The sequence below is a fragment of the Urocitellus parryii genome, chromosome 4 (genome assembly GCF_045843805.1).
Source record: "Urocitellus parryii isolate mUroPar1 chromosome 4, mUroPar1.hap1, whole genome shotgun sequence".
NCBI lineage: Eukaryota > Metazoa > Chordata > Mammalia > Rodentia > Sciuridae > Urocitellus > Urocitellus parryii.
In genome coordinates, this window is record NC_135534.1 from 116,002,669 (window position 1) to 116,012,933 (window position 10,265).

Genomic DNA, 10,265 nt, shown 5'->3' on the forward strand with positions numbered 1-10,265 from the left:
GAGCCATGACTCAAACTCATATCTGCCTGACCCCAAATGTCTGTTGACCGATCCTGTAATTCCCTCTAGAGCTCCACTGACTCTAATTCCCTCCCATGCTGTGGTCACACCAATCTGCACATCATTTCTCAGAACTCCATGCATATTTATATCCCGTGATTCTGTTAGTCTGGGACATCTGGCCACCTGGTTATTCACCCTGATACCCTTACCTTTCCCTATTTCAAATCTTATCCATTCTGAAAGCTCAGATCAGGTGCCACCTCCTTCAGACACCTTTCCCTACCTTTGCCTCACTCAGCAATGTTTTCAAATTTCATTTTTAGCATTTATTCACTAATTTTATTAATTTTAATGTACTTATGCATGAAATTTTATATACAATGGGAGGCCTCATGACCCCCAAATCCCCAAGCATTCGTAGACCCTAATCAAAAGGTGTTTATTCAGAATTCCCTGGGAATTGAATCACCTTCACTGTAGCCCCCCTAGACCATGTACTGGAGTGGGGATGTCTATCTTGAGGACACCTGTTCTGACTTTCTAACCAACCAGAATTCTGGAAGTTTTGATTCTTGAAGAGCTGCTAGTCCCAGGAAGATTGACTTGCTGTGCAAACTCTGGCCCCAAGGGCCTGCTCGTTACTGGGCTGGGCAGGGAGAGTGGACACTGCAGGGACCCCACAAAGGGAGCAGGCTATAATGAATGCAAGGCATGTCCACGATCTCTCAAGATCAAGCAAGTAGGTCCAGGCCTCCAGAGTAAGATTCTAGCAGTTACTATGAAAGCAACAATGAAGGAAAAAGGGGGGGATGGATCCCACCGATGTAGATGTTCTCAGCAACTATCCTCATATGATGATCTGCAGATTAGAGTGTTAAGTGAAAAAAAAAAAAAAAGGCAAGACAGTGCTTCTGGACCTTTCCCATTGTGCAGAATGAAATGTAAATTCATATGTATTGCTTATATTTTTTTCAAAAAAAGACCACCTCAAGATCTATTGCACAGTACAGTGACTACAGCAAGGAATTATGTGTTGTATAAATAGCTAAAAGAGAATTTTAAGTGTTCTCACCACCAAAAAATTATCAATATTGGAGGTGATGGACATGCAATTTAGACTAATTAGATCATTCCTCAGTACATACATGTATCACAACATTACATTGTACCCTGTAAATATATACAATTTTTATTTATCAATTACAAATAAAAACTTTAAAAATGAACAGTAGTACGCTACATCTAGTAAGAATGATTAGCTTTACATTAGGAGAAGAGAAATGAGCATAGGGCAGAACAGAAGTGAGATTTCTAAACTCTCTTCTATCGCTTTGAAATCCTGGAGAGTTTTTTCATAATTTTATAAGAAAACAGTTAAATCACAAAAGGAAAACAATAAGCAATCCAGCAATTAGAAAGAAACTAAAGCAAATGGACCTGAATCTGTCAAGCTGCTACATACTGACACTGAGAGAATAACTACGAGGGACTTCAAAACAGTTTTGAAGTCACTAGCAGGATAAACTGTTTTAAAGCTTAAATAATTTTAAAACTATAACTAATAATAGATTTATTGTTAGCAGTAGGGCCAATATAATTTTTTAAACTATAAGCATATTACGTAAGGCAAAGGAGTGACTTTCTCCACAATCAACAATCCTGCAATTTAGCTCTGGTCCTCCAGGCTGGTTAAGGCCCAGGATCCTTCCTTCCAGTGAGCACGATCCCTACTCCCTCATCATGGTATCCACAGTGCGTGACTCACAGGGAGCTCCATACCAACATCTGTTGGTTTGAAATGAAGTCCAAGGACCATGATCTTACTCCAGTGCCCCCAGTTCTCGCCCCATCCCATCTCAGATGGGCCTCTGGGTGCTCTCACCTGTTCCTCAGGCCTCCTCTGACCTCTGGTAGAGCCCTGCTCCATGGGTCTGCCCTGTGGGCCAGTGCCTTCCCTGCATCCCCCTGGGGTTCAACGCTATTGCTCCTGCCCTGTGTGGGCTCTTCATTTGCCCTTTACTTTCTACCAAGAGCAGGTACCTCTATCATTTTACTCATTTTCCTCAACTATATTTTAAAATTCCATTTTATAAAAAAGGAAACTGAGATTCAATGAAGTTAAGACCCCTATCAAAGCCCCTCAGCTAGAAAATGTTGTAGCTTGATCAAAAGGTCTTTGGACAGATCTAGGTTCAAATCTACAATTAGCCATGTACGTTCTCGAAAATTATTTATTCAAAAATGTTTGTTGACTTTGTCAGTAAGTGTGCTGGTGCTAGGAATGTAGAATTGAATAGAAAACCCAGACCCTGTTCTCCAAGGATAGTTGAGGCTCCACTTCTCCATTTATCAGAATAGAAATAATAACTGTCTCCACCTTAGAGAGTGAAATAGTGATATGTGTGTGTGTGTATGTATAAATATGTCTGTAAATATATGTGTGTATTTAAATTATACTGGTACATATAGTGTGTGTGTGTATATATATATATGCTACTGACATATATGTAGTGTATATAATATATAGAGAATATTGTACTATATATATACATGTGTGTGTGTGTGTGTGTGTGTGTGTGTACAGTATTGAGAGGATAGCTTGTACCAACAGGATAGGCAAATCTTCAGGATGCCCATGATACTTCTGGAGACGCACTGGACAGGTTACCTAAAATCCCTGGAAAAACACCACCTTCTCCTAGAACATGTAATTCCATTGGTGCTTATTAAGCCCTGAACAGGGGATCTAACCTGTGCTAAGCAATGATCTAACCTGTGCTTAAGCTAAAGTGTAAGATCATGCACCAACAGTGGGTTTCTAGTAAATATCTGATGGCGTCAGTGAGTCTTCTCAGAGGGCAATTCATTTTAAGGCATAAACAAGTGATTTTAAACACTTGGGCTTTGAAGACAGACCAACATGGATTTGAGTCCCAGCCCTGCCATTTGCTAGTTCATGACTCTAGACAAGTTCCTTATTTCTTCTGACTCATGTGAAAAATAGGTCTAATACTACTAATGACCTCGTAGGATTGTTGTGAAAATTAAATGAGTTAGTGTACATAACATGCTTAAAAGAGAGCCTCAGACATAGTAAAAGCTTGCCAAATACCCTTATACTAAATTTTTCTCGTACCATGGCACAAGTCCACTCGCCTGAATGATCCTTGTGTCTTCTAGAACATTCAAAGCAGTCAGGGATGCGCTGGATGGAGATGCATACCAGCTCCCAGCCCCTTCAGCGGGTGTGCAGATCTCCCTCTCTACAGGGCTCAGCTCCAAGGAGCCCAGCTGGGTGCATCTGGCTAGGGAGATTAAATTATTTTTGAATTCCTAACTGAATGTTCTTTTAATGGAAACTTAATGACAGGCATTGAAATAGATTTCCTCCATAACCCCTCCTCCCACCGCGCCCCCCAACATGCCTCTGTGTTGCGCAGTTCCCGATAACCTTTATTCCCTACCCCTGGACTTTTATCTCCCCAATGACAAACAGCCCTTGCTGGACAGAAAGAGGAAATTCCAGTCATTGTTCTCAAACTTCTGGCTTCCAAAATAAAATGTTCTATCTCCCCTGTCAAGCTTTGATTGACACACACTTCCTGTAATGGCAGACAGCAACGGCCCAGGGGCGGGACCAAGCGTTCATTTGCATTTTTTTCCATCAGAGGCTTCCCTACTGTTTCTAGAGGAGGAAAGATTCTCCATGCAATTCACTGCAGCATCCTGTTGGAGACCCATCTCTGGTTTTATGAAAACTCTCCAAGGAAGATGCCTCCTCAATTGTCCCTACCATCTACTTGGGAAGCTTTTCTTAAGGTCTTGTGTCACACCTTTTAGTGATGGAAACACAGTAATCATATCACTTCTTGATTTGACTGGCCACTTAGGATCTTCTCTTTTTTTTCTCTTATTAGCAGCAGTCTCTCAGATCTTCACTCTAAATATTGGTCCTTGAGCCAACTTAAGACCTGGATTAGGTGTCTCTTAAGTCAAAAATCCTCAAAGCAACAGAGATAAATTAGGCAATTCAAGGGGAATCGTACCAAGGAAAACTTTTAATATAATAATATATTGTAGAATGTACCCTTTCTTAATGTAAATGAATATAGAATTGCTTTTGAAATGGAGAAGTCAGCAAATATAATAATATGGCACACCTGTAACAATAGGAATATTGATGTGGTCAGGTTCTACTGGGAAAAATGTCACTACATTGGAATAAAACCCCTACCTTTAGCAGTGGCATTAACCTGTAAGAAATTTGGTTTTCTGATGATATCTGCTTCCCATTTATTTTCTTTATTCACTGAGCCACCCCTCCCCGCCCCACACACATGTTCTTCTTAACTCCCTCTCCAAATACCCAATTGGTTTATTTTCTCTTCTCTTTCTTTCTCTCTCCTCTCCTGTCCTCCTCCCCCACCACCCTCCTCCTCCTCTTTCCTCCTCCTCTCTCTCTCCTCCTCCTCTTTCTTCTTCCTTCTCTTTCCTCCTCCTCCTCCTCCTCCTCCTCCTCCTCTTTTTCTTCCTCTTCTCTCCTCTCCCTCTCCCTCCCCCCTCCCTCTCTCTCTCCTTGCTAAGAGTCCTGCTAAATTGTTGAGGCTGGCCTCAAACTTGTGATTCTTCTGCCTCAGCTTACCACAGTTTCCTATGCTCTTGGGGGGTTCCAACTTCCCCTAGAACTATCTAAAGTTATGTGCCCACATCCCATTTCCTAAGGGTTTTATTGGATGTATTTTAATGGTTGTTAGATGTTCAATGAAAATTTGTATTAAAAAGAGGTCTCCAATTGCAGGGTGCCTTAATCCTAATAAAGTAATTTGGGGAAGTAGACAAACCCAGAAACAAAAGCCAATCACAAAGATTCCTGTTGGATTCTTTAAGCTCTCTTAACAACCAAAGGGAATGGATTACTTCTGAGCATTCACTTCCAGCTGTCCCCAAGCATGTTACCAACCAGCAGAACAGATCAGAGGAACATGTTCTGTTGTGAATGACTGAATCAATACATTACCCTTCCATTCTATAAAGAGCCAAAGAGCCACAGAGTCACAAAACCTAATGTCAATGGGCCAGCGGAGAATTGCAGCTTCTTCAAGTTTGGGATATCTGATTTCTGTTATCTTTCTCAGCAAATTAAATTATGATATTAAAGTATTCACAGGCACAGAGTTATCTCCTGTGAGCCAGTTGTGTCCATGGTCATGGCCACAGAGAAGGTGCACAACCCAAGGCCATCAGAATTCCCTCTGGTCTGGGTCAGAAGGACTAAAGTGTGTGTATATAGATTTGTACAATCTCAACCCCAGGCCTGGAAAAATAAAGCCGTCGCTACTGACAACTGCTGGCAGCTGCCCCTATATGTGCCAAGACTCACACTGGAGAGATTTGATGGAGCTGTACCGGAAAGGGTGTGTCTACAGCCAAACTCATTTACTCTTGGGGAGTCAAGACAACAAATGTATACTATTTGCCTTCCTCCTTCCAGTCCCACCCCTTCCAGGAGAAAGTCCATCCCTGGCAAGAGTATTATCGCCAGTTTTCCCATCGTAGTTAATACATATTAATGGACACTTTTGGACAGTGCATGAGCAGTTTCAGAAATTTAATAATATTTAATCAATGCACTGAAAACATTTGATTCCTAAGCAGCTTCAAGTTCCATTTTTTTCCAGGATACATTCAAAATAATGCATGTGGAAAACTGAACAAGACATTCATATTAAAACCTCTCCCTAAAGGTCAATGTCAAACATTCTGTTTAGCAAGAAAATGTTCACTGAGATTCTTGAGTATAGATTTAGCCTCTGTCTAAATGTACTGCATGATATCGTTTGGGCCAAAGTTCGGTGGGGGCCTCAGCATCTGGATAGGCCATAAGGCAAAGCAAGTTTGGGCCCTGCAGAGTCCTTGGACTGTGCCTTCCTCGCCTCTCCTGAAATAAGTGTGACCAAGATTCGGATAAAATCTCCAACAACCAGAGTTCAAGAAGGTTACAGCCTCAAGTCATTCATTGTGTAGCAGTCTCTTCTTATTGTCATTGATTGGTTATTTCATCTCCCCCAGACTCCAAAGACAATTTCTTCCAGTGACAAAAGTCCATGTTAAAATGAAAGTGACATTTTTCTTCTTAGTAAAATCAAAATGAAAATATGGTTGCTCCCTGATCCTATCTAAAGCTCCTAACTTCTTCAAAGAAACTTTAAAAAGTATTCTTTTGATCTGTCCTTAAGACTTTTGATGATTTAGCCTGTTCCCATCAACATTGCATAACCTCAAATAATCATATTCAAGATTCCAAATGAGCTCCTATCTGGCTTCCATATGCCAGATTAATATAAATGCACCATGTGTGCTAATACAATAACCTTGTAGAGCTTTGTGATTTGTAGGATCACAGTTATGAGGCTCAAGGGTCCTTGTGCTGGTAGACTTTGAAGGGTCTTTCATACCCCTAAACTGTTGATTACGTTGTAATACTTATAGTCACTAGATATCTAGAAGACTTTGCTTTACTCCCATTAAAAAGCCACTGCTACATTTTGGTGTCATCTGTCTCATTGACTTCTGACAATATGAAGTTGGGGTTGTCATAGCCTTTCTTCATCCTGGTTCTAGCATCTCTCTCGTTGTAAAGGCACATGGCACAGTGAGGGGTCTCCACTTCCACTGTCTTGCTAAAGTTATGGAAGTCCACTCGGTATTTCCCTTCCTTGGTCTTGGATACTATGGGAACAAAACGGTAGCCCCAGAGCACCTCCTCTGGGACATAGGATGTCCGGACTTGGCAGGTGGCACTGGTTGATTCCACTGTACCATCTAAAAATACCACTAATTCAAAGTCCTGCTGGGGAAGAGTTTCTGCTGCCATGTGGAAGAAAGGGCTGTTGTGATCAATGACGTGGTAAATTGTCAATGGGGAGATGAAGAATAAATTTTCATTGCCAGCATCGACTACAAAGTTGATATTGATCTGATCCAAAATAATGGTCTCCCCTTCAGGAGTGACTGTGGTCTTCAGCAGCTTGCCATATATGTGACTTCCAATAAGGAGGCTCTTTCTAAGATTAGCCACTCGGATTAAGAGGCAAAGCTTCCCACCTCGCTTGCTGATCACTGCATTCTTGCTGAAGGTAATGGTCTTGGCACGCTTTTTGGGTCTGGAGATCTTGGCTAAGATGGCACCACACATGAAAGAGTTGATGATAACTCCAAGAATAGATTGGAAGATAAGCAGAAAAATGGCAGTGGCACATTGTTCTGTCACACACCTGAATCCATATCCAATGGTCACTTGAGTTTCCAGAGAAAACAGAAAAGCTGAGGTCATGCCATTAATGTTCTCCACACAGGGGGTGTGATTGTCAGAAGGATGGAACTCTGGGAGGTCTTTGTGAACGTAAGCTACCACATACCACAGGAGACCAAAGAGGAACCAACTCCCCAAGAAGGCTGTGATGAAAACAGTCATTTTGTATCTCCACTTGAGGTCAAGCACAGTTGTCCAGATGTCCACAAAGAATATAAACCTCGACTGCACATCCACATTGCCAAACTCTATGTTGCACCTTCCATCCTTGGAAACTAGCCTTGACCTCTGCCGAGAATGTGCAAAAAAATGAGTGACAAACCACTTCCGAAGATGTTTGAACATCCTCTCTGTCAAAAATTTGATCTGAAAACACAACAGAGGGAAACAAAAATAAGATTACGTCTGAAGCAGCAGTGACTGACTGACTCACATAAAGACAAGTGCATGAAAAGGTCATTCCGAATGGTCTGGTTTACTGATAATTTGAGCAAGCTGGATACAAGTTTATTCTGGATACTGCAATACTGTTTCCACTAGAAAATTTTCATAGGAAGACCATATTACTTAAATATAAAATTAATTATGGGCCGATAGAAAGGAAGGGATCCTATGTTTAAGTATTTCTGGACCTCAGTAAGTCACACACTTTAAAAATGTTTGGTCATGATTGGTTGTAATGACCAATTATGACCTGTTATTTATTTGGTATAATTCTTCATATTACCTCCCCCTTTTCTTTAATTTAGCCTTCTGCTAAGCTATAATTTCTGTGAAGTTTAAAGCTTGAAGCAGTATTTATATTTTTGTGATACACAAAGAAAAAAAGAAATGCTCATCAATATGCTGCCTGCATTATCTTGAACACTACTTGTCCTGGGACTCATACATCAAGAGAAATCCTGATCCAATTCTGCTCTCTCATTTGTCAAATAAACGAGGAAACTGAGACTCAGAACATTTAAATGACTTATCCAAAGTCATATAGCTAACCAGTGGCAGGATAGGACAAGGTCATGAGGAAACGTGTACCACAGTGTGTCTCAGTTATAAAATTTTCTATACTGAACTTATATTACCTTAAAATACTTTAAGCCAAGTACAGTGTGGGTCAAGTTTTTTTTTTTTTTTTTTGAATGATCAGTACAATTTAGAATAGAGCTCAGAGCCCACCAGATGATCTCAATCCTGTTCCTTCTCTCTCTCTCCATGGTTTGCCAAGACATCCAGAAGGAATAATAGGAGGGCAATTATCAATATCTCACATTTCCTTCCCTGTCACAGATTTGCAGAACCAGTGAACACTGATTTAAATAATACTCCATAAAGGTAGAACCCATGTTTAATTCATTCCTAGAGCCCAGCTGCTACCACAGTCTATGAGCACTTGTTATTTATTCCATCAAAGTAAATGGAATAATTTAGTGAATGCATTAAGCTTTCCAAAATACTGTCTGCTCCAATGGTTTCTTTTTGATAACATGTTTATGTGACTTCCATTTTGCAGTAAAATGGTGAAGGAACTTTTCCCCAAACAGTCAACAATGGTGAAAATCAGAGGTCACAAGCACTAGACTACCTCTTCCCCTACACCAAAGAAAATCAAGGTGTGCCTACTGTGGTTAGCAATGTCTTCATGGTATTTTTCAATAAATGCAAATATGTTTTTAAAATAGATCTCAAAATCCCCCTTCAAAAGTGTATTTATTCATAAAACTAGGAAGCGAAACCGACTTAATGATACCTTTTCAACAAAAGTGATATTCCACAGTGTCTTGTTCATGGCCCTAGCTCAGGTAAATACACAAGAAGCCAACACCAAGTAGGAGTGGTAGAAAGAAAACCACAGTGTGATTTGAAATGTAAAGGACAGGTTCTAAAGATATAAACAAGAAAGGGCTACCAAGAAAGCAAACAAACCTTCACACATTCAGAGGGCCCCGGCCCAACCCTTCCTGACCTCAAGTCCCCAAAGAGGATTAGGGGATGGTCCCAGGTGAGGCACTTAGCTGGGAAAATAGTCTCCTTCCCTAGTCACTCTCCTTGCTTTGCACAGGCATCTTTTAACCTGACCTGCCCCCTCTGGGGACTGACTCCCTCTCCCAGGTGCATGGAAGTTCATACTGTTTATAAAGCTCTTTATAGGGCAGATCTCACCTTAAATAATTCTAAAAGTAACATTTGTCAATGGAATCCACATTCTCTTTGTCATTCCTTATAACTTCAGAGCTGACCCCTAAAACACTAGCTTCTGAGTTTTTCTTCCCCCCACACCCTTCTCCATCAACTTCCATGAGATTCATTTCACTTTCAAGGGTTAAGAATATTTCTGTAAAGTACCTTCTGATTCACCTCTTTCATAAGTTTGGGTTTCCATGACTCTATTAATAATAAAACATCATTTGCCTGGACTTATAAAGAAGTGAAACAAAAGCAACCAACCTGTAAAGCTTTCCCCAGACGATCTGCACTTACCAGCATGCTAAACAAATTCCGACCCGAAGCATCCATGGCTGCTCCAGGCAAGGAAGTGGTGGTGTTGAGAACTGGTCTCTGTGCAAGTTGATTTCTTTTAGACCCAGCCTAATTTATCTTAGGTTTTTAGCCCGGAGTCTGAGGCTAATTAGCTTCAAAACATTTGGTTCAATAGTAGAGTTGTGTGCTTTAAATCAAGGCAGGTGATTGTTCACAGACCAAGCCCTGAGCTGGGTATATATATTTTTTCAAACTCACATGGTTTGAAATACCGTCATGCTAAGACATGACAAACCACCAGTTAAGGTCCCTGGGCAGCAGGCGTGGACTGCCCACCTTTCCTTTGCCATGCTCCATTGCTCTCCTGCCGTTTTCCCAAGTCGTGCCAAGTAACTTCTGGCCCGAAACAATTAACTGTCATCATTCTTCTAGCCTATTTAGTCTCTGAAACGTGCTGAGATACTGAATTTTTCCA

General features: G+C 40.9%; 1 protein-coding gene across 1 annotated transcript; it reads right to left on the reverse strand.

Annotated features, from left to right (window-relative positions):
* Positions 1 to 6,541: 6,541 nt before the first annotated feature.
* Kcnj1 (potassium inwardly rectifying channel subfamily J member 1) lies at positions 6,542 to 9,826 on the reverse strand. Its single transcript, XM_026392447.2, has 2 exons — positions 9,791 to 9,826; positions 6,542 to 7,681 (listed from the first exon to the last, which is right to left on the reverse strand). Exons 1-2 carry the CDS (start codon positions 9,824 to 9,826, stop codon positions 6,542 to 6,544), a joined length of 1,176 nt encoding a protein of 391 aa, XP_026248232.1.
* Positions 9,827 to 10,265: the final 439 nt, after the last annotated feature.

Excerpts from the sequence above, each read along its gene's own strand:
- Kcnj1 (XM_026392447.2), bottom strand. The coding sequence starts at position 9,826 with ATGGATGCTTCGGGTCGGAATTTGTTTAGCATGCTG. Across the intron at positions 7,682-9,790 it reads GGAATTTGTTTAGCATGCTG|ATCAAATTTTTGACAGAGAG; the intron begins GTAAGTGCAGAT and ends TTGTGTTTTCAG.